Source organism: Leptonotus elevatus, chromosome 3 (genome assembly GCF_054856555.1).
Source record: "Leptonotus elevatus isolate MCC_2025b chromosome 3, RoL_Lele_1.0, whole genome shotgun sequence".
In the NCBI taxonomy this organism is placed as follows: domain Eukaryota; kingdom Metazoa; phylum Chordata; class Actinopteri; order Syngnathiformes; family Syngnathidae; genus Leptonotus; species Leptonotus elevatus.
Window position 1 is genome coordinate 4,293,697 of NC_141241.1, and position 24,433 is coordinate 4,318,129.

At 39.7% G+C, this 24,433-nt stretch overlaps 1 protein-coding gene across 3 annotated transcripts in view; it reads right to left on the reverse strand.

Annotated features, from left to right (window-relative positions):
* The window catches only part of LOC147176684 (protein kinase C-binding protein NELL1-like), a 179,322-nt gene that overhangs the window by 111,874 nt on the left and 43,015 nt on the right, over window positions 1-24,433 (reverse strand). For all 3 annotated transcript variants that reach the window (XM_086071424.1, XM_086071421.1, XM_086071422.1), the window contains 2 exons: window positions 17,087-17,237; window positions 6,941-7,111 (listed from right to left, as the gene is read on the reverse strand). In XM_086071424.1, coding sequence (XP_085927550.1) covers window positions 6,941-7,111; window positions 17,087-17,237 — 322 coding nt within the window. The remainder of the gene's footprint in view (window positions 1-6,940; window positions 7,112-17,086; window positions 17,238-24,433) is intronic.

Below are 24,433 nucleotides of genomic sequence, written 5' to 3' on the forward strand. Positions count from 1 at the left end.
AAGTCATACCAAGTTGCACCATGATATATAAATATATATAAATATATATAAATAACAGCAGAACGGTAAAATACAATAATCAGAGATGAACCAAATGCATCCATTTTAAAATGCCCTTCATTTTGGTCGCCGGGCAGGGTGTTCAACTACTCTGCCATTTTTGCCTCAACTGCTAGTAAAGATGCAGCCGTAGATTCAAATGCTATAATTGCACAACATGTCGTTTAGAGCTGTAACAATACAATATATGTTCTAAGACATAGTTGACAGTGTGAAGAGGCCAAACAAGTTACATTATATCCAGAGATGTGCTAAAGTGAAGAACTTAAAACTTTTAAACATGTTGTTTTCTTGACACACGTCATTTTTCATTTATTGTTAAAATAACCCAATTCAAAAAGGAAGAAAAGCAATTCACGGCCATCAAAAAAGGTTTCATTTCATTGCAATTTTATCATTAGCCTAATGCGCCACAGCAATATAACATTTGCCAGGCTGATATGCGGGGTAGCAATGGAGAGAAAAAATATATATCTTTGAGCTCACTGGCAAAGTAAATGAGGAACGCGGAATGTCATTTTATGGCTGCTGGACACAAAGGTAATACAACATGCATCATTATAAGACTTTCAAGGTGGATCCCTTTCTGTTTCTCTCCTTCATTAGGCACTGACGCAATGAAGCTCACGTCCATAAACTGCCTGCAATTCAAGGTTTTCACTTTCGCGAGTCAGAAGTCAAAAAGGATCTCATTCATCCGACCACAAAGGCAAAGAATGTATTAGAAAATGTCAACCTCAATGATAAATAAATGAACACTACATTAATGCATAAACTGTGCCAAACCTACATCGACAATGGTGTTCTGTATATCTTGGTAGATTTGTGAAGAAAAGAAGAAAAAAAAAAAATATATATATATATATATATATATATTCTTTTAGTTTGTCTCAAAACTGGGAATGAGCAAAACAGATTGCAAATTTAATAATCAAATCAATAATCAAATACAAATACCACTGAGCATGATATTACTAAGAGTAATGGCCTGGCTATGATTTATATATTGAATTTATTTAATAGGACTTTACAGGTGAAATTCCAAGATATTAAAATTTGCCAGCGTTAAACTGAGGGCGAGCGCCTGGCTTTGATCATGTAGCATCTTAAACCTGCTGCTGGCAATACACACAAGGAGGTCAGCAGGATTTTTTTTTCTCTCTCTGCAGACCATTAAAAAAAAGAAAAAAAATCCCCATCACTGGCTGACATTTATACAGTAGGACCACCTCTAAGCCTGTCGTGGCTTCATTGACCAAGCCGTAGCAGGTGGGTCTCAAGATGATGTGCCTTCAGGGGGGAACTTTTTGTAGCCAGAACACGCGGAGCATTAGCCATGCTGGTGACTGCCACAAATATGAGAATCTGAAAATGACTTCAAATTACTGCTGCGCAGCGGGTAGAAGCAGACGTGTTTGTTTTTTTCATGGCAATCGACACATGGTTGTTGTGCCTTAAGCTAGTTTAGTGGGATGAGATTATGAGTTGATATGACAAGGGAAAACTATATGAGCCATGTCCAGTTCAAGATTTATCTTAACTTTTGGGGGGGAAATATCAATGACGAAAACTGATCCTAATCTTTATGATAGCTTATAAAATGCTGAACATTAAATATAAAGGGCTCTGTTCAATGATGTAATAATGTCAGTAGTGCAAAAACTGGCAATTCCAGCATTGTTTAGCGTGTCCGCGAAGTCATGCTGAGCATACTGAAGGCACTTATTTTGATGCGCCCCTAAAAAAAAATTCGACTTAACTTTTGCTGGAACCATGTCTAAGTATTGGCTCAGGTAGTGAATTTGATCAAGATTCTGAGCTCCGTGGAAATGTGTCTTGGATGTCATTGTATTTCCTTCATAAATACGACAAAAGGATTAAATCGGTGTGGAAGTAAATAAACACATTATAATCATCTTCAAAATAACTTTTAACCCCGCCCCCCCCCCCCCCACACACACACACACACACACACAACCACTCTCACTGTATGTGAGTGACATTAAAAACAAGCTTGAAACCAGCCTAGGAGGAAATTTAAAAAAAAGAGTGACAATACAAAAGAAAAAGAAAAAATATGTATTTTCTAACAGAAATATTGTCTGGTGATTTTTGCCTCAGAGCAGCCACAATTATTGAAACGACGACACAGGGACACTTTGAAATGGTTGGTACTGAAAAAATGACAGAAATTGCATTAAAATGTCGCTCAAGGTGTGCAATACATATCAGGAGATGATGCAAAGCAATTTGGAGTGCACTTGACCTTTTTGAGAGTGACCTTTTGATGAAAACGTCCCATTGCCAGCGACACGCGCCCACACAATGAAGACACATCTTATCTGTCACTACTTTTACTGATAGAGCATCGAGCAAGCGTAAGTGTGCCCCAGAGGCAAAGCTGTGAGCAAGACTGTTAAGATATTTTTTTTTTTTTTACCGACGAATGAAACATTCTCACTGGTGGAGTGTTAGGCATTTTCGACTTGGTGACAGGGGGAAGTGTTTTTGTATGATCCACTCTCGCAAAATGAAAAGAGAAGCAAAAAAAAAAATGATTGAGTAGGACTTTGGCTTTTTTGTTCCGAGCCGCATGTTGTACCCCAAGGAAGGAGCCTTCGAGGAGAAACCCAGCTTCCGCATTGACTCACTCGGCTGTTATCACATTTTTAGCAGAGCATTGTCTAAACGGTGTGCCAGATAAAAGGCTTGGAAAGGAACTGGCATCAGGAACTGAGCAGTAATGAGTCCAACAGCTGAGGCCCTTTGGGAAACACTCGCCAGCGTGCAACACAAGTGACCTCCTGCAAGTAGAGGACGATCGCACACAAGGTTGTAAGTGTCATTGCTATGATTAGCTATTCCAAAACAAAAACTCGACTTTGAGTGACAAGGATGTATGTGAATATATTTGGCGTGTGCCACTAATTCACTTTTCCAGAATATGGAGACACATTTGCATAATGCGACGGAGTGCTATGAACGCGTGACCTTGTCCATGCTCCCGAATAACACTTTTGGAGGGAACGCCGTGCAAATGTGTTTGTGTGATGAAAAAGGCCTACAGCAAAGCGCCATGATCCAATAAAAGCATTGTTTATCAGTTCATTCGGATATGGCCGCTCTTCCTGAGCAAGATGGATGTATTCATTTTCAGGCATATTGCGAGAGGACTTTCCATGGCCATAAATAAAACATCTCGTGGAGAGCCAACGTTTTCAGGTAAAACGGTGCACCGCGTTGTGTATTGAAAAACACTTTTGAATTGCTACTCATTTTTTACAAATAGGCACTGGTCGGCTACTACATGAGGAGCTAGTCACAGAATCGGAGGTTCAGTACGGCATAACTGACTGTAACAGGAATGATCTAGTACTGTAAAATAAACCAATGCGCACATTTAAAGTTACTGAATGCAACAAATTCTATTTTGAGTCGTTACTGCCACCTGTGGCCAAAACATGAAACTGCACATTCTTCTTCTTCAAATACAGTACACAATGCGTACATGATGTCACATTGGGCGGGAAATTCGAACCTGAATCCGGTCTGAAAACTATTGGCCGGTGGCTTGCAGGAGAACCCATTGTGAACAGAGGTGTTAATATACTAATTAGAATTTTAGAAAGTTATAAATGGTCAAATAAAAAGGCTATTGTAAAGATGTTTTGGGGCAAATTGTTACAAAGAGCAGATTTAAAGTGATTTAAAAAAGCAAAAGTTGAACTGAATGCGCATCTCAAATTGCTGTGGCTACCCTACTTCAGTACTGATAACCTGTAGTGAATAATTACGTGTGCTGTGAACAAATGTTGGGGCACACTAAAATGATCTGACATGACATGGCAGGCTTATATTTGAACACATGCTACGATGGAAACCACACATTTGAGCACAATCATTCCATGACGCTGACTGACATTTAATTATCCATTGCACATGATTACAATGTAGTAAACTGTAATTTTCCCAACACATTCTAATCACGATATGCAACCGATGTTCATGTTAAAATGAAGTACATTTAAAGGACTTCTTTTTTTTAGTTTATTAACCTGGCAAGATTATTTTTTCAAAGTAACATTTCACCATTATCGACTGTCAAACGAGTACAATCAGATGTTCACCAGACTAATGTTATACTCTTTTTTTTTCTGATGCAGTGCTGTATGGCATAGACATGTTTGCAAATGAGATTAACCGAGCTGATCCGATATGCATTAATCACACAGCAAAACAAAAGCAATTAGAGATAATCGACACTGTCAGACAGGGCAGTAATGGGCCTGAAAAAAAAAATTGAAGAGTGAAGTCTTTGTTGGAAAAATAAATACGTCCGCAAATAACAACATCGACTATAATTCGAGGCACATTTACGCGGTTGTAATCAGCGTGTGAAAACGAAAACAGATATAAAACCCTATGTTAACATTTAAAACCTTTGTGCCCGATGACTAACAAAATGTTGAGGTCTGCCCTCTCTGAAGTTAGAGTAAGCTACAGGGACAGCAAGTCAGTCAGGACATCGTAAGTGGAAACCCTTGTACGTGATGGAATGGAGGCAACCAGAGGCTTGTTTTGTTGATAAAGTGACACAGTAGAATCTGCTGTTGATGGCCAAGCAACAACAGCAGACCCAAAAATCCCATCGCACAAAAAAAAAAATCAATGCGCGGTACGATCAAATTGAATAATTATTCATAACCATTTTGTCAACTTCCTGGACTGTGCTCTTAATCGCATTTAGATTCTACAGGCCACACATAGAGGGCACACTGCCTTACTCACTACCCCCGAAAAGTTGTCCTCAGGGTCACATTAGACTAAAATGCTGAGATGATAATTTGGTTTGTTCCGATAGCTCTTTTAAAAAAGTGATTTGCCAGCAAGCGGTGTCACCAGCTGCTGCTGCTGGGTCATGGCGAAATGCAGATGAGTAACCGCGGGTCAGAGCAGAGAATGCGGCCAACCTTTCTGTCTTACACTGATACTGAGAGGGGCTTGGTAACCATGGAATGTTTTTAGTCTTGACTCACGGTACCGTGCCAAAAGTTAAGATTGTGTTATTTTAACAAATTCGTAACAAACGGTGTACTAGTTTGTGTTTTGTCAGTTCTTTGGTTAAGCGAGCTTCTTACCTGGTTCATGACAAATACAGTAGACCACAACTATGAACAGAAAACGCGGCACAAAATGGCAGCCATGTTGGCAGGGCCAACGTTGATGTCAAAGGAACTGCATGTATATTGAAAATGAATCAATCACTTGCTCTTTTCGCAACTGATTTTCATCTTCTTCTTTTTTTGTCTCCATCAAAGCATGAGTACAGAACATTTGTAAATAAATAAATACACAAAATAATAAACACATTACCTACAAACATGCATGTTTCGGAACCTACATATAATAATCCAATCCACTTTATTTCTATAGCACCTTTTATAAGCAAGTGTTTCCAAAGTGCTGTACATTGAGATCCGCACACTATCACTATAACTATATATATATTAAAAAAAAACAGTCAATAAAATACTAAAATACATTAACTCATTCACTGCCATTGACGGCTATAGACGTCATAAATTCATTTGAAGTATTTCTATTAGTTAAAATTTGTTTTCCACTTTTGTTAACAAGAGTGAGAAAACCTAGATTTTTTTTATTGTACATAGATATAAAATTTGTGATTAATCGTGAGTTAACTAGTGAAGTCATGCGATTAATTACAATTATCATTTTAATCGCCTGACGCCCCAAATTTTTTATAATCTTTTTTTTTTTATCACGTCAGGTGAATACAATTTTTCATTGTTAATTAATCACATGACTTCAATAATTAACTCACGATCAATCACAAATGTTATATCTGTTCTAAGTTTTCATACTCTTATTAACAAAAGTAGAAGACTAATAGAAATAGATCAAATGAATTTTTGCGTCTATAGCATCAATGGCAGTGAATGAGTTATGTAAAATTTAAAAAAAAACATTAAAAATATAATAATAATCATAATTAAAAAAAAAAAAATAGCTGTTTTAAAAAGTGATAACATGCAAACTCGTCCAGGAGCCGGAATTCGAACCAAAATCCTCAGAACTGTGAGGCAGACGTAGCCAAACCACTTTTGCCACCAGTGCTGAACAGCAACTGCATACGAACAGAAAAGCCGGAAACGACTTTAACCAGTCATGTTTTGATCGGTTCTTCTTAATAGCCCCCTTCACGCCGGTTTTTATCTGCTGAAGAGCGACGGCAGACATTGCGGCTATAATTAATCGACAAAGCTCTAGCCTGATGGGAGTAATGGGCGTCTGGGAAAGAAAAAAATCAATACTACAACACAACCCCCTGTGATTCACACAACTTTTCATCCTGGATGGGCGACAGAGGCATTAGCACTTCTCAAATTTGCACCGCTCGGTTGCAGCGAGTGCATTGGTCGCAGGGCAAGTGACGCCTTGCTGACTCGGGGGGGGGGGGGGGGGCGCTGAGAGGGATCATCACCTCTGAAGAGCATGTTTATAGATCAGCTGTGAGTCTGACGGAAAGCTCTTGCAGAAAAAAAAAATAGGCCTTGACCGCCCAATCGATGAGCGATTATATCATTGTTAACTTCCACTTTATTATGGGATGTGTGTTCTGGGTGCACCACCTCACAGCGGCGTTGAGAAGTACCATTGCCGTTAAGAGTGACGCGTGCGTGATTGCTTGTTAATATGTTCTTGGGTATTTTTCCACAGCCAACACAGTAAACAACCTGCCAATATCAGAGAGAGCAGCAGTCGAATACTGAGCTGAAAATACCCGCAACTCATGGAAAATGATTTCACACTGCCCGCAGTTATCGAGGTGTTAAGGGTGTGCGGTTTTGGCTGGTACCTGTTACAGTCGACGTGCAGCAGTAGGTGGGAGGAGCTTATAGTGAGGGCAATTTTGTGCCACTGGCCATCAGCAAGACGGTAGGGGAAGGACTCGGTGCGGGGCTTGCCCTTGTAGCGGTAGTGGTAACGGATCTCCTCTCGAACGCCGCTGCTCTCCAACTCAAAGTAGCTGAAGGGGAGGAGAGAAGGTGAAAAGTCAAACACGATTGGCTGATGACCCTTTTGGAGGACCAAGATTTATGACACGGGACAACACATTTCTCTCCAGAAATAAACCAGTGCCAGATGTAGCAAAGCAGCCCCAGAACATCCAGGGAGGTTGATTTCAGTCATGTGTACCTTAAACCCTTGAATAATTTGGGCAACTGTAATCACAGGAACAAAACATCTGCCTGTTTTTATAGCCTTAAAATTCAAGATGCTTGTCCATAGTTCATAGCTTTCTATGGTCCACGTTTAGTGCGGTTCAAACATACCAATGATACCGAAATGTACAGTGACTACCTTGAAATAGGCTGATTGAAGTTGGAAGATATTTGTGCTGCCAGTTACAGATACAATTAACATGTACATCTTTATGTGGAGGGTATTTTGTAGTTGTTTTTTTTTCTAACACTAAGGTACATTACTACAACCTGGACAAAAAATGGACACAATGTGTTGAATAGATTGTAAATGTGTTTTTGCTTTCATCCTTTTTGCTCTCACCTTGAAGGGCAGCATTTCAATTTATTAGCACTTCTAAATGTGCAATAATGAAAATGTACTATTCTCTTTGTCTGTTATATGCAATCGCAGTATTGATCGGATAATACTGTATGCTTAAGTAAAGTAAAACTACAGTGCGTCAAAATGTAAGCTCTAACAATTGGGTTATCTTTTGTAGGTACAAAATATTAAAAGAAAAAAAATAATCAGTGCAGTTCTTTACCTGAGGAAAACTACAACCACAATATTTTTCATTAAGCTATTGTCAATGATTTCCTGCCCAAATTGTTGCATTGAGTCAAACTGTAACATTAGCCTAGCACAAAAATAAAATCAGCAAATAAAAGTAATACTCCTCTCACCGTCTAAGCTACTGTTTCCTATTTTTTTCTCTCCCTATAACTCGAGGCATTTGACCTGTAACTTGCATTGTGTGCAGCCTCATCATCCGTGCTGAATTAGAAGGCAGGCAGCGGCAGCCGCAGCGGCAGCATCAGCATCAGCATCAGGGCTGCAGGCAACTAGTCATGGCATTTGAGCTTCCCTGTGGCAGCAGATGACCTGAACAGTGGCTCCTTTGGCACAACATGGACATGTCAAACTACAGAACCACTGTTGATACCGTACAAAACATTTCCCAAAGCTAGCAGCCTCATTGCCAATTGGAATGTACTGAGGTACACAAGAACCCGCACACAATGGTATTGGAATCAAGCCCATTCAATAGCAACAGCTCAAGAGTATCATGCATATTAATGGGGAGGGAGAGTGTGCCCTTCCCACAGAATATCAATGTGGGCTATGCTGTAGTAGACTTGTGCGGTTTTCTGTTTGGAATATTGAATGAGACATGCAGAAAGAACTAATATGTGATCAACCTTACTGGACTGAGAACAATTTAAAAGTTGTGGTTTACTTTCAAGCTCTTTGTGTTTAAAAAAAAATACTGTATAGATGTATTTTTCTGACCCAAGATCAATCAATTCATCGGGATGAAGAAAAAATAATTAATGGGAGGAGGCCAAGCCAATCATGTATAATCAAAAAAGCTCGACCTGTGTGACACAGCTAATGATAGCCCATCACGCACCCACCAAGGCCAGGCTCATAATTATACCACATTACCACTGCATTTATAGATCAAAACAGAATTCATTAAGTATCGCAAAGACATGCGTTATATATAACAGTAGTGTTAATTGTATCCGCCGTTTTTAAATTTAGTCCAGTTACAATCACACCTGTTAGTTTTTAACGTTAGTCAACCTCATCACGTTTTTATTTATTCCATTTTTAGTCGACTATGAATCTAGCATTATTTAAGTCCAAGAAAACATAATTTTATTTGTCTAGTTTCAGTCAACAAAAAGTGTCAACGTTTTAGTCAGGCAATCATTTTACCCCTGTATATATTTTTTGTCAGCAGATTATGTTGAACAATTCGGATCTAAACCTATTTCAAATCAAACTGTGCTGTGTAACAACTATGGCTCCATGCTATAAGCTAGCAAGTTAGCCAGCATTAGCCAGCGGTCGGATTAACATCATTGTTGGTTATAGCCGTTGGATTAATGTTACATTATAACTATAATTTACTTATTTTTAACCTTTCACTGTGAATTCACTTCCTGTCTGTCTCACGTGTTTGCGCATGTTGCACTTTGCTAGCTGCAGATTTGAAAGGGAGTTTGTCACATGACAGTGTCACAGTGACAGATTAGCAGAGACAAGAATTTCCAAAATCATATCATTTTCGTCTAGTTTTTTTTCATGAACTAAAATATCCATAGGTTTTACTCCAATTTTTATTAGGTGAAGTATATTTTCGTCTCGTCTTCATTAGTCAACGGAAATGCATACTGATTTCGTCCCATTTATTGTTCTTTAGTGACAATTTTAAATCTAGTCTTGTTTTAGTCCGGTGAAAAATGTTGCATTAACAAAATGATTTTTGTTTAGTTTTCGTTGACGAAATGAACACTATATAACAGGAAGTTGCATTCCCCCAGCATGGCGCAGTGATAGTGTTCCTACAGCATCGACGTGTGTGTTTGAGCATCCCCAAGATAAAGGGGATGTAAATAAAGTCACGGCAGGCCAGCTCCAGCGCCGTTCTTCAAGCACCATGTCATCACTCTGAAATGAAATGAATACATCACGGTGTGGCTGCGCCGGGGCGGGCACTGACCTGACAGCTCGTCTCCATCAATGATACTTGTCAGCTAGGGAAGATTCATTTGCATTGAGTGAAGAGTAAAGCGATAATAAAAGCTCTCCAGCATCAGCGTCCAAGTTGATGATGGAAGCTTTGTCAAAATTTGGAGAGGCTTCACATTGAATTTACTGAGCGTGCAGACACACCTTTATCTTGATTCGACTCATGAAATAATCACCTAAGCCATTAACTCCACTTCTCGGCCAGCATTTGTTTTATAGAACATTTAGTAGGAGCTGTTGTAATAGGGAATATTTAATGAGGGGGAATAATCTACTGGCAAGCTGCAGTAAACATGCGCTGACAGACAATGAAAAAAGAAAATCCCTTTAAGTGTCTCTGCACTGCACTAAATACAAACGAAGAGAGTCTATCCAAATTTTAAGAGGTAGGTTGTTGTTGTTTTTTTATGGAAAACGTATACAACCTGCATTTTACTTAAATTATAACTGGCAATGGGAACTAATGGCGCACGGAAATAAGCATCCGCAGACCACAGAAACAATTTTATGTAGGCCCATTTCGTATTCTGTGATAGAATAGAAATGCAAATTTGATGTTACTTTCTGAAGAAAATGTAATCGTACAAAATAAATTGAGCAAATCTCCAATCCATATGTTTACCTTAGAGAATACCACATTTTATGATTTAATTTGGCATTATGAGGAAAAATGTTAAGTTTTTAGCATTTAGCTTACAATGTTCAAACGTCCTTGCAAATACATTCGAACGTATTTGTCAATCAAAAATGTTTACTCCACTCTGGCAGTTTGGACATTTTTTCCCTGCAGATATCATTTTTTAGTCAAGAATTATGAATAGCAGCATTGAAGAGCCACACAACAGTCTCAGCTTCCACCACATGGTTCTGTCCTCTGCCTTTGTCTTCTTAATCAATAATCACATATGTGATTAAGCAAAAACCAGATTTTTTTTTCATAGAGCTTTTTGGTAATGAATAGTCTCATGAGTGTGACAGCGTTGGGGGGAAAAGTTTTTGCACTAACAAGTCGTCTTCATCAAAATGGATGCGCTTCATTTCTCATGGAAAAGTTTGGCCTCCTTGTGATTGCTGGGAGGGCCGTATATCATCTCTGCCCTTTCCCTTCAACCCCGGTGTCACACATCTGCTTTATGAGAGGAGATGACAACCAATTATCCATTCAGAAGGGAGACGCAAACCAGAAAATGCGATGGGGAGAATGTTCAGATGCTTTGAGTTTCTGATAACTGCACATATCAGGAGACACAAAAATTTTTTTTTTTTGTTTTTGGGGGGATTTGTTGGAATTTAGATGTTTCTTGGGTTGGGGAAGAATTCTGGTGGGTGGCCCGGTGGGTGGTGTCTGGTCGGTGCTGGATTTCACCTTCCTTGGTTTTCTTTGGTCCCCCTCGGGTCTCCTGACGGCGGTGTTCGGTTTAGGTGAACGGTATGGGATTTTTTTCGAATAGGTTTTTGGTGAGCTAACAAATACATGCACGCACTCACGCACGCACGTACGCACGCACATACACATACTCACCCACATACAAAAAAAAATAAATATATATATATATATATGTATATATATATATATATATATATATTAAAAATAAATAAATAAATAAATAAAAATAAAGAGCAATGATGATGACATTTCCGAATGAACAATACTGAGCTCTTTATAAAAAAGAAGAACAAAAAAAAAAAAAAATAATAATAAATTAAAAAAAGGAGACACGAAACTTTAGAAGAAGCAAATTTCCGGATCAAGATAACTCGATCACATCCTGCAGTGAGGACCGATAAGTGCACCTGTCAACACGGCGGTATATTGATTAGAAGACACTGATTGATTTCCCATTTTCAGTTTGATGTGATGTGTTGCAAAGTAGAGCACAAGACCAAGGCCCATTTACTGAAGGCTTAAAAAACAGAAAAATAAAGTTCATCATATGCAATCAAGATTTACAGAGAACACAATTACGACGTCGATAAAGGCTATTTACACGATAGCTGCTAAAATGCAGCAAGGAATCCAAAATGCATTCGAGTCATCACATCTCTCCATCCACGCCCGCTACTCAAAGTGACGTCGGCTATCTTTGAAAGATCCTCCCTTGTCCCTAAATTTTTTATGAAAAGAAAAAGACTAAGTTCTCTTAACTGACAAGTGATTTTTCCCCAGCGGAGGCGGGCCGAAGGAGATTTGGACCTACTCCTGCGAGCAGCCGCTTCAATTACTGCACATTGAATGAATGAACAAAAACAAAGTGCATTCAATGAGCTTTTCAGAAACCGTGATTGTGTTCGCTGGATCGGCACGACGTACACCTTGCTCCACTCGTACCTGTCACTCAACTATTACGTTCTCACAGCATGAATAATAATAAATAACAAAGTGATAAGAATAATGTATGCCGCTGTGTTTACTAAAAGGTTAGCATTCCCCTGAATTGTCCCCCGTTATGTGGACCCACATACCGACACAATTGGGCAACCCCGCCGCCGGGAGACGGTTTTCCCACGAGCTGGCCACCAACTAGTAAAATAATCCGTTTTTTAAAGTGTCTCAGTTGCGATGAACCCTGCGAAGGAGAAGGGCCAACTGTAAGTAACGATGATAATTAACTCGCAATTGCCACTGACAGCAACTGATGAAATAAGAGCGCTTAATATTTACACAGTGGGAGAGATCTGACTCTGAATTCTTCAGCCTGGTTTTTAGCCCCAGTCAAAAAATCTGGACAACTGAGAGTGTGAAAAATAACTTTACACAAATGTTCAGTACTAAATCGTTCTCAGCATGTTTTCAGTACTTCAAATATATTTAAAGTGGAAGTCAACCTTAAACATTAGTTGACAATAATATGTTATATGTGACCTCACTAGTCAAAACATGACATTCCGATTAATATGACATTTTTGGAATATGAGTTATGGAGCAAAATCCAGCCGTTTTGATCCATCTCAGGGGGCGGCCATTTTACCACTCGCTGTCGACTGAAAATAACATCACAGTTGCTTAGCTCTCAGATAACAACCAATCACAGCTCAGCTTCAGAAAACAGGTGAGGTGTGATTGGTCATTTATCTGAGACCTGACAACTGTGATGTCATCTTCAGTCGACAGCAAGTAGCAAAATGGCAGCCTTATATATATATATATATATTTTTTATATATATATATATATATATTAAAAACAAATCAAGAAAATTCATGTGACATGAGCCCCTTACGCCGAAGAACTGATGAATGGAAAATGCTCACACACCTTCGAGCTGCTCACTTTGCATCTTCTGTCATTGAGTACTCACATAAATGGAACAGTGGAGAACCAGAGCTTTGAGTTTGTTTACCACAGAGCTATCGCCGCTAAGTGACAATAAGTGTTACTGGGCTACTGAGGAGAAGTGCTGGCTCGACAGAAACGGTTTGATTGTAGTATTCAGCTGCAAAAAAAAATAAAAATCAGCACAAAGAAGCGAAGAAAGCGCCTTGTGATTTTGCAGCAGGGGACTAAGAAATGCTTGCATTCAAAAGCTGTTTTCACTTTGAGGATGAGCAAAGTGAAGGATGAGTGAAAATGGCTATTTCCTTGTAGTTGAGCTGGCTGAGGAGGCGGGAGGGAAAACCGAGGACGCTCGGACTGTACGGCGAGAAATATGACAAACAAGACGAAAGAGGGAATTATGGTGATAGAGCGAGCTGTCTATTAAGACAGTAGAATAGGAAGTCTGTGTCGTAATGGTAAAGAATAGTCACGGACTAAGGCCCTAATAGTGTCTTCAGAGAGGATTCGCAGGTTCACAGAGGAACACAAGTCAGCAGAGTCTTTGGCGCTTCTGTCCATCTCCTTGACTGTAATTAGTATCCGCTTGCAGTGTTGAGGTCTGACTCACCACAGCAGTTTTTTTCTCAAAACAGCCCTAGCCTGCTGCTGCCTATCTTGGTGAAATTTCCATTTTTCTTTAACTATATGCAGAGAGTGAAGGTTTTGAATGTCGGCAGCTGCGCCGCAACACAACATCCAACATTCTGTCATTGGCATTCACAAAGAGATGGAAGATTCTAGGTAAAGTATCTGTGCCGTCGTCTGTGTTTCCTGACCACGTGAGTCGCTGGTTACGTGATTAGCGAGTTCCATTAATCTACCACAAATGAGCTCATATGCAGACGACGTGATAATCATAAAATGCCTTATTGTCTGCAAGTATACAACATTTGTGCTTTTCCAGTTTTCTGCTGTTTTGACAGGTCGAATTTAATAAGAGTCTACGACATAATGAGTACAAAAAAGAACACACTTTTAACCTGTTCTGTAACTGATTGAAATTGCAATTGTGGAATGTGGATTATTTTTTTGTTGTTTGTTGTTTTTATTTGGCTTCGTTTCATTTCATGTCTTTTGTTTTTCACCCGTGCTCGTCAACCCGGGTCCCTTGTGTCGTCCAATCAGCTCCCTCAGCCACCAGTGTCATGTTCCTCATTTATCTCGTATTTATTTTCCTGGTTTCTTTCAGCCCTCGTCGGTTCATTTTCATTGTCTTGTTACGTTACCTGTTGTGGTTTGTTGCTTTGTATCTTGGACTTGTGTTAACTCATTCACTGCCATTGACGGCTATAGACGTAAAAAATTTATTTATTTAATTCTAAATTTTAACTATTTCTATTAGTTTAAAATGTTTTCCCACTTTTGTTAACAGGAGTATGAAAACCTAGATTTTTTTTTATTAGAACAGATGTAAAATCTGTGATTAATCATGAGTTAACTAGTAAAGTCATGCGATTAATTACGATTAAAAATTGTAATCGCCTGATGCCCCTAATTTTTAATAATCGTTTCCTTAAAAAAAAAAGATAAAAAATTAAAAAATATATATTTAAAAAATATATAAAAAAAATTGGGGGCATCAGGCAATTAAAATTTGCAATCGTAATTAATCGCATGACTTCACTAGTTAACTCATGATTAATCACAAATTTTATATGCTCTAAATGTACAAAAAAAAATCTAGGTTTTCATACTCTTGTTTACAAAAATGGAAAAATATGTTAAACTAATAAGAAATAGTTCAAATGAATTTTTTACGTCTATAGCTGTCAATGGCAGTCAATAAGTTAATTTAGTATTTCTGATTCCGCGTGCCTTGTAGCCTTTTCTTCTTTTTATTGTTTTGGAAAATAAATGCCTTTTGTTTTTGAATGCATCCTGCACTGCTTCCCTGCATTTTGGTCCACACTGCTCAAAGCTGCCACCAGCATGTGGCTTTAAAAAGACAGGACAGTCCTGTCTGGTCATCACTGTTTAACTGCACCCATGTCTGAATTATATTATGCCAGAGAAGAAAAGACTGAGATAATGAATGGAGATGGAAAGATAGTTTATAGTCCAATTGTTGCGCTCACCTTTATCAGTACTCATCGCAAATAATTAAACAACAACAGTGGTTATTTTCTCCCTGGGTGTGTCTTTTTACTTGAATTACAGTGCACACTATGTCAAATATTCACTTTGCCTTTGTGAGTTGCAGGGTTTTTTTTTTTTAACAGAGAGAAAATCAATTTAGTGTGCCCTTTAAAACAAGTTGTACAGTTTATCAGAGAGCTGCGGTGAACTCATTGCTGCCACTTGCACGTGTCCTACAGCCAACAAACATGAAACGACCAGTCAAAGACGTACATACAACAAGTGACAGGTCATTTCAGGCGTCATTTAGACAGACTTGAGGCCATCAGCATTTGAAAGAGGCTTTGTTGATTTTGTAAGGATATAATTTCTGGCCCATTGCTCGCCAGTTGACATTGGAGCAGTGTTGAAAAATTGCCTCCAGGCAAATAAATAAATGCCCCGACTGCTGTTTAGTACCAGTCTGAAACGCTTTATGGCCATCAGACTGCTCCAACACGTTTTACAAATCAAACCATCCATGGATAGTTTCTCAGAACTGAATCTCTACCTGACAAACCTACCACCACTGACGAAACCAACTAACTTCAAGAGCAGAGTACTCGTAAAGCTTCATCACTTTCCACCCACTGAAGACTGTACATTTTTTTTTTGTGGAAAGTGAGTTTTAGAGCAGGGGTGAATTTACCTGTTTTTGTGCAAATGCCAGCTGTAGGAGCATCTTATCGTTACAGTCATCTCAACTTGCTTACACAAAATGCAGCATTTGAGGGTCCAAGCTGCTTATTGCCACTCCGAGTTGAAGTTAACTAAGACTTACATATTTTCTATTTAAACAACCACATAGAAAAGTCTGCATGCAAAACACCATTGATGGGCTAATGAATAGCAATCATGTTGCGGCAGGAAATTCGTCTTTACTCACAGAAACATTACAGAAGCTGTGACAAGCCTTATGTATCAGCATGTTTGTACTCTACTGCTCCCAGTGGCCACGGCACACACACCAGAAGCAGCAGTACAATGTCCATTGAACTGAAGCAAAAATCTGATGAAAATTCTTTATTTTCAAGCTAATTATTTTATGTGTCTGTTTTTATCAAATCAATTAATGATGCTATTTTTTTAATTGAAAAAACACATTACAGTTTTTAATTTTAATTTTTTGAATTGGAGTAAAGATGATTTGGGAAACAAGTGTTTTGAGTCAGCATTTTTTTTTTTTAGCTCCAGTGACATTGAATTTTTGATCCGGTGTTAAACCTGCAACGTTGCAACAGCAATAACCAGCAAATCACATTTTCATTTGAATACCTTTTGAATCGCAACAGATCCATAAGTCATTGTTCAGCCACTCATAATTAGTAGCAGAACCCCGCACACAGCGCAAGCGTTCACTTTGGTTCGGTCGCATCGCATCGCGAGGCTGATCTGCGCACGTGTACTTGCGCAAGTTGATTGCAGCTCGAGTGCAAGCCTATTTCCTAGACCGCGTGCCCGCTTATGCAACATCCTGTGATAAGCATTATCAGCACGCTTCTCATTTTGACTCATCTTACAGACACAATACATGGAAGCTTATCTTTCTGCCTGAGCGGTGATGCATTATCACATCTACAGAATTCTCTCCCATCTACTACTCATACACAATGACAGCAGAATAAGTGATCTTTAACACCAGTCTTAAGTACACCTCGACAGCGACCACCTGCAAACAACTAGAGCATGAGAATTCATCTTATTACAAAAGGAAGAAGTCTAATCCGCTGCAGTGAAGTTGTGCCAGAAAGGAGCTGAAGACAAAATGCAGAGGATTACGGACGGATTACCTGTGTTCTGACTCATGGATGGAGAATATGACACCCGACGTTGAGGACTTCTGTTGGATGGAGGCCAGGAAGGTAAATTCACTTTTTCTCCTGAATAGCTGCATGACTTTCTCTGTGATGTGTGCCGGGGCTTGAACCGCTCTCCCAACATCTAAAGAAGGAAAAACGTAGACAAACCATGAGTTAGTATACACAGGTACACAGCCGTCTTGGTGAACATGACAGGAACATACATTAATCTCGCAAGGTGAAGCAAAGGAATACAACCTGAATCTGGCACTGTGTTTAAAAATTACAGACATACTGTATTTATTGATTGATTTATTTTATTTTTGTATTGATTTTTTAATAGATTTTTTAAATTATTTATTTATTATTATTTTTGTATTGATTTTTTTTACTTTATTTATTTTTTACTTTATTTATTTTTGTATTGATTTTTGTATTTATTTTTGTATTTATTTTTGTATTTATTTTTGCATTTATTTTTGCATTTATTTTTGCATTTATTTTTGTATTTATCATTATACTCAAAAGGCGACCACCAGGCAACATCTGGCTCTGACTTGCAACAAGGCTTGGTTAGGACTACAGATACAGAAATACAGAAATACAGCTAGGCATGCTGGGAACTGCAGCTTCGCCTCCTGCTGTAGCAATGGGGAAGTTGATGGCACCGGAGATCCCAGAATGCCTCGCGGCATTTGTACATATAGTAGCTAATTATCTGTTTTAATGTTGGTTGTGTTTTCCTTCCTCGTGTCATAAACGTTGTGTGTTCTACTTGCTTGTTGTGCATTATTTTTGTTGTACTCTTAGTTTTCTGTTTCGTGATTCCCCCTCATGTTTTACAATGTGACAAACTTAGAAAGAGTAAGCTGACAAAGACAAAGCCATTGAGAAATTCTACTCTAATTGCAGTAACTGAGCAATCACTCTTACCTTTAAGGACTTAATAACGCCACATGCTCCCGGTAACGGGATGGAGGGAAACGTACAGTATCTCGCAATTACTCTCAAGTGACAGAACGGTGATTTTGCATGTACAAAATTACATGAACAATCCAATTTTTAGCATTAGAAAATTAACATGCTGTGATGCAATTAGCATCTGTTGATTTTGTATTCATTTGTACTCTCAAAGACAATCTCAGCATCTTCAACAATTCCAGTCAGTTCACCAGAAAAAGTCTCTGTAGACCATTTAACTCGGTTACTCTCCCAAGTTCATCTTTTATTTTTGTAACTAATTCAGTGCCCTCTTGTAGATTATGTCTTAGTTCAAAACAGAAGTGTAATTGGCAAGCCAGCATGTGAAACAGACGAATATGTTACATGTTGAATATGTCGTGGCCACACCATTTCAAACAGATAAAACACAAAGCGCTGTTTTTTAATTAAGACAACATAAATATCTGTCTGTGCGTTCACATCTAAACATAAAGCAAAGATCACCCTAAGAGCAAAAAGGACGACAGGGATTAAAGTTGAGGCATTTCAAAGCTGAATACAAACCAATCATAAGTCTTTAATTAGACGTAGCCATTAAATTATTGCCACTGTGAATCACTTAAGGGACAAAACTAAAAGGAACTCCTACTTGTCATAAGACCTTGACATCCCTCTAATAATCTTGATCATGAAATCCAAGCAAAACTTTAAGCAGCACACCCACACAGTCTCAACTGTAGAAGGATGCAAATCTCATGGCCAAAAAATAAAAATAAATCACAGCCTCTCATGGGAACTGCTCCGAAAGACTTTGCTCGATGCCAATGAAGTAGTTAGCTTCTGTCTGACCAAAAATGAAGAGCCCAATGCAAAGTGTCACGGCCGAATAAAACCATTACTATCCCGGATGATTGTATTTGCTGAGGGCACAAAGTAAACTATGGGAAGTTTTGACCGGGTCATGTTTCCACAGAACATCTGGCAAGAAAATGCCTCGGGGCTTCTATTGCATCCTGCAGACTTCCGTCTGCCTGTTTACAGTGCTTACATCGATATTGCATGCAATACTCACTGGCGGTATGTAGGATTAAGATAAACAAACAAGTGAGACACACAGCAAACCCTTCATTTAAAGTAAATTATTCAACTTTGTTAAAACCCATATTTAGTACAGATGTAGTACACAAATTCAACATGTAAAATGTTTTTATTTATTTAAAGGGGATGTCAACCTTAAATATTTCTTGACAATAATACGTTATATGTGACCTCACTAGTCTAAACATGAAATTCTGATTGATATTACATTTGTGGAAAAAGAGTTAGTTATGCAGCAAAATCCAGCCGTTTTTATCCATCTCAGCGGGCGGCCATTTTGCCACGTGCTGTCGACTGAAGATGACATCACAGTTACTCGACCAATCACAGCTCACCTGTTTTCTGGAGCTGAGCTGTGATTGGTTGTTACCTGACACCTGAGCAACTGTGATGTAATTTTCACTTGACAGCAAGTGGCAAAATGGCCGCCTTCTGATATTGAGAAAAACTTCTGGATTTTGCTGCTTAACTCGTATTCCACTAACCCAGTATTAACTAGAATACCATATTTAGACTAGTGGGGCTCCGTAGAACATATTATTGTCAGGATTTTATTTTTATTTTTTTGGTTCAGTTGGAAGTTTTACATAACTTACTTTCAAGTTTCTTAATTATTTTCTACCGTAAACCTGATAACACCCAGAAATGCCAGGATGATTCCACCTCAAAGAATTAATTTCATGTGTATTTATATTCACTCATTCCTCCAACTAGTAAAAAATGTAAAATACCTTTTGTTCACATTTTTTTGTTAAAGGTATACTTGACTTATTTAGCCATTCTCAACAGTAAGAAGATAATATTTTGTCTAAAACGAATGTGATAACTTCATTATTTTTCAGGAACAATTAGTACTCATTTTGCCACTTGCTGTAAACTGAAGATGACATTGCACATGCTCAGGAAAGTGGAACCAGGTAAACCACCAATCATGGCTCAGTTTGCTGACCAAACCCAGAAAACAGGTGAGCCGTGATTGGTCGTCTTCAGTGGACAGCAAGTGGGAAAAGGAAGGACCAAAGAAAACAAAGGAAAGTGAAATCCAGCACCGACCAGACACCACCCACCGGGACACCAACCAGAGTTCTTCACCCACCCCAGAAACAGCTAATTTCCAACAAATCAGGGAGACCTCAAGAGACCAAAGGAGAGACTGAGGAAAGGAAGGAAGGACAAACGAAGCAGAGTGAGATCCACAGACACCAGCCTCCACCGATTCAACGACATGAGGAAGAAGCAGATTGTGTCTGAGTTTCGGTAGATGCTGGTGTGGTGGATCTGGCATGCATGAAAATCTCCGCCAAAGAGGGGAGCCGGGACAGAGCAAGCGCAACACCTCAGGGCCCCCCAGGCCGCGGCAGCGCCATAGGACGACCCCCGGGCCCCGCCAGGGCCACCGGCCGGAGAGCAAACCCAGGAGCAGGAGCGCCCCCCCACCCCAACACGGCCCGCGCCCCCAACCCAACCCAAGCCCGCCAGGTACCCCACCGGTCCACAGCCCCCCCCCCCCCCACGAACCCCCCCCCCCCCATCCACCCCAACCCAGCCCCAGCCACCCCCAGGCCCCCAAGCCCCCAGACCCCCCCTTCCCGACCCCACCCCAACCAACCAGCAGCCCCCCAGCCCCCGGGGACCCCCCGCACCCAGGCATTGGCGCCGAAGAGGGGCCGGACAGCGGAGCGGAGAGGGCGCCCCCACCCCCCGCCGCGCGGAGGGACGTATTCTCCTCATTTCTAACTAGCTCTAAATATTCAGGCAGCCCCAAATTAAAGATCTCCTTTGTGGATTCTAAAATATCGTAAAGCAGTCAGAAAGCGAAAAAAGGTTGAGCTTCCGAGCTCGTCTCCTGTGAAGCCATCCCTCCAGTTTCAATCCGGGAAACTCACATCCTCTCTTAAGAGCAGGCTTAGAAATATACTTTATGATCATTTAAAGTTTGGGGCTGCCTCGGGCTTTCCTTAAAATCTCCCCTGGATAACGGATGCGGGTGTAGTTTGCTAAGTAACTCTTCCACATGATAGACTGAGCTTTTCTCGCCCTCCCTCGTGATGCAATAGTTACCCCAACAACCCCAAGCTGCCTTTCTTTTTTGGCATTTTGCCTCCTGGAGCTGCTCGACACCAAATGATATAGTAGTGCAGTGATACTTTGACTTTATCAGTTCCGCAACCGAGGACTTTTCCACGGCGCAGCCCAGACGGAACCCGAGAAGAGCCATCCATGTTTGTGGAGAGTGAAGACCTTATGCACCGTCGCTCGTGCCCACACACAAAAAAAAAAAAAAAAAAAAACAACTCTGCGCAGCGCACCGAAGCAAGCAGGAAGCCGGGAATGACTTTTAAGCAGACTGACTGGAAACTCCTGACTATACCAAATAAGTCATCCCCCGTCAAAGACACATGAGCACACGAATCATATTCTTGGCAGACAAGATCTCTCTTTTGGTGGGGGGTGTCTGGTCGGTGCTGGATTTCGCCTTCCTTGGTTTTCTTCGGTCCCCTCGGGTCTCCTGGTGTTCGGTTTAGGTGAACAGTATGGGATTTTTTCTAATAGGTTTTCTGGTGAGCTAACAAATACACGCACGCACGCACGCACGCACGCACGCACGCACATACACATACTCACCCACACACACACACAAAAAAAAAAAAATAATAATAATATATATATATATATATATATATATATATATATATATATATATATATATATATATATATATATATTAAAAAAAGAAAAAAAAAAGAAAAAAAAAGAGCAATGATGATGACATTTCCGAATGAACAATACTGAGCTCTTAAAAAAAAAAAAAAAAAAAAAAAGATCTCTCTTTTTGTTAATAAGGTCATAACGCCACATCAGTTCATATATACGGTAGTTTTGATGCCTTCAGTGAGAATGTACAGAGTAACCAGCCATGAGAATAAAGCAAATGCATTGAATAAGAAAGTGTGTCCAAACTTTCGGCCTGTACTGTATGTGATATGTTTTTATCGAAATGTTTGAAGGATTAAGAATTATACACACCTCACATTGTACACACTTATTGAGTTTGGACTTCATCGCCAAACACATGGACAACTACTAGCTTAACGCGTGACTCCAGCAAAACTCAATGCAGCTCTCCTTACCTTTTGGGTTTGAGACAGTGGCAGTAGTGGTAACATGAAAGTGGTAGCTTTTTGACCAGCGTTTTAAGCCGAGTCAATAGGTGGAGAAACGATGTAATATTATGCAAATTAGCCCCGCTGTTACATCACAACGGTCCAAAAATCAGAACGCATCTCACAAAATATGTACTTGGTCATTTTCAAAATGTCAGTTTCAAAATTGAAACTGGAAGATGGCTAGGAAGCTCAATCTTTTTTGCTTTTTCTTCTTCAAGCTTCTTATTTTTCATATAAGATTTGGTGCTTTATTTGCGGCAAATGGAACACAGAATATTATCAGTGCATGTACCTTTTTGTGTACGTCATAATAGGTAAGGTTTTTACACTAGGTGAAAATATTTATTGACACGAATTGCACGCGGCCCCTCCCAAGTTTGCTATTTAAAAAAAAAAAAAGTGTGCGGTCCTTTGGCTTCTGAAACCAATTTTTCTCTTTGAGGGTTTTTGTGATCTCTCAATCTCATCTTGACCTTCACAGTTAACCTCAACTGCCATTTCTTAATTATACTGTACTCTGGGAAAGCTGCAAACTGAAAAAGACCCCGTGGGCATCGATAAAATTATTACACAGCTGCTTGAAGGAACCCGTGGTGTCAAATGTTTGATATGCTGGACCAAAATGCAGCAAAGAAGCCAGGCTGGACACGCCAAAAGTAGATTTGATTTTTAAATGAACCGAGCACTCATTTCGGTATGCATAGCTTTGAATTGAACACACATAATATGTTGTGGTGTATTGATACAAACCGTTAAACTAAGTTCTGCTTTTCTGGCCTATTTTTAGATGCCAGATTTGTTGGTGAGTTTGGGCCAACGGACTACTTTTTTTTTTTTTTCAGATCATTCAGAGAACTCTTTCTTGGCATCTGTGCTGTGCCAGAGTTGAACGGTCTATATGCCAAAGTATTTCTGCTTGAAATGTCATTTGGTGTTTACTCCCTTACTTGGGAACGCCAGCACACAAAAGCTAGCCAGCGTGTCAGCCATGCATCGAGTCCACAGCAGACTGTCCCTGAGGAGCTAGCCTGTTTTTGAGGAGCTCATCGGGGCTCTGAAGCAAAAGCGTTAAAAGTTTGGGCTGAAGAACAGGGCTGGAACTGGAACTAGAGACTGAGTGTGGCTTACAAAAAATAATATAAAAAAAAAAGAAGAGGGTAGCATATGGCAGTCGCATTGTAAAACTTTGCGAACGAAGCTGCATTGCAAATGTGGTTTTAAATTCCAGTAAGGTACAAAGTCACACACACACAAAAAAAATGCCAAGCGCAATTCGCATGTCACTGACGACAGCGGTGGAGATGTTTTGATGCAGCCCCCAAACAACAACTGAATAATGTAGTTTACTTCTGCGCATCATGCAGCAGAATGGCAAGAAATGTTCAACAAGGCTTTTAGAATGGCAAAGAAAGTTAACATTGTTCATGCAAAAAAAACAAAAGAGACAGAGAGCAAGCGCTTGAAGGAGTGCATATAAAGAAGCCTCCAACCACTGTCAAGCTCTCAGCACGCCTTCCCCTAAGTTGCCTCGGCTCACATTTGAAGAATCTCTCGGCTGATGAAAAATTCATAAATCTGAATTGATAAAACATTGATGATTCCGTTGACGATCCTTCCCCCCTTTTGCAAGTAAATAACCTGTATGTAAACACCAAAAACCCATCCACGTTGTATCTCGTAGGTAATTGGTGTCATGTTGCGTGTCACAGATCTAATGAGGTAAGCTCTCGACACTCTTGTCAACTCTTTATCAACAATCGTTCAGACTAAGCCACTGTTGCATTACTGTAAAAAAAAAAGGAGGAAGCTCAGAAAAATTAAGGCCATCCGTCTGTGAGAGTCACTGGCTGTCACTTAAAGAACAATCATGCAGAGCCTTGATGCAAAACCCAACCAAGGGAATAGAAGAAAGTTGGATTCATCTTCTTCTCTCCGGAGCTGCAAATGTTTGTATACTAAAACTTCCTCCTACGCTCCTCCTCCCTTTGAACATGTAAACTGCAACGCATACTATTGCTTTTTACCTTATTGTTGTTACATATGTAGCCTACTGCCTGTGCAACCGTGTGTGTACCTCTCTTAGCTATCCCTCGTGATTGTCTTCCCAATTAAGGAATTATCCAGAGGTGGT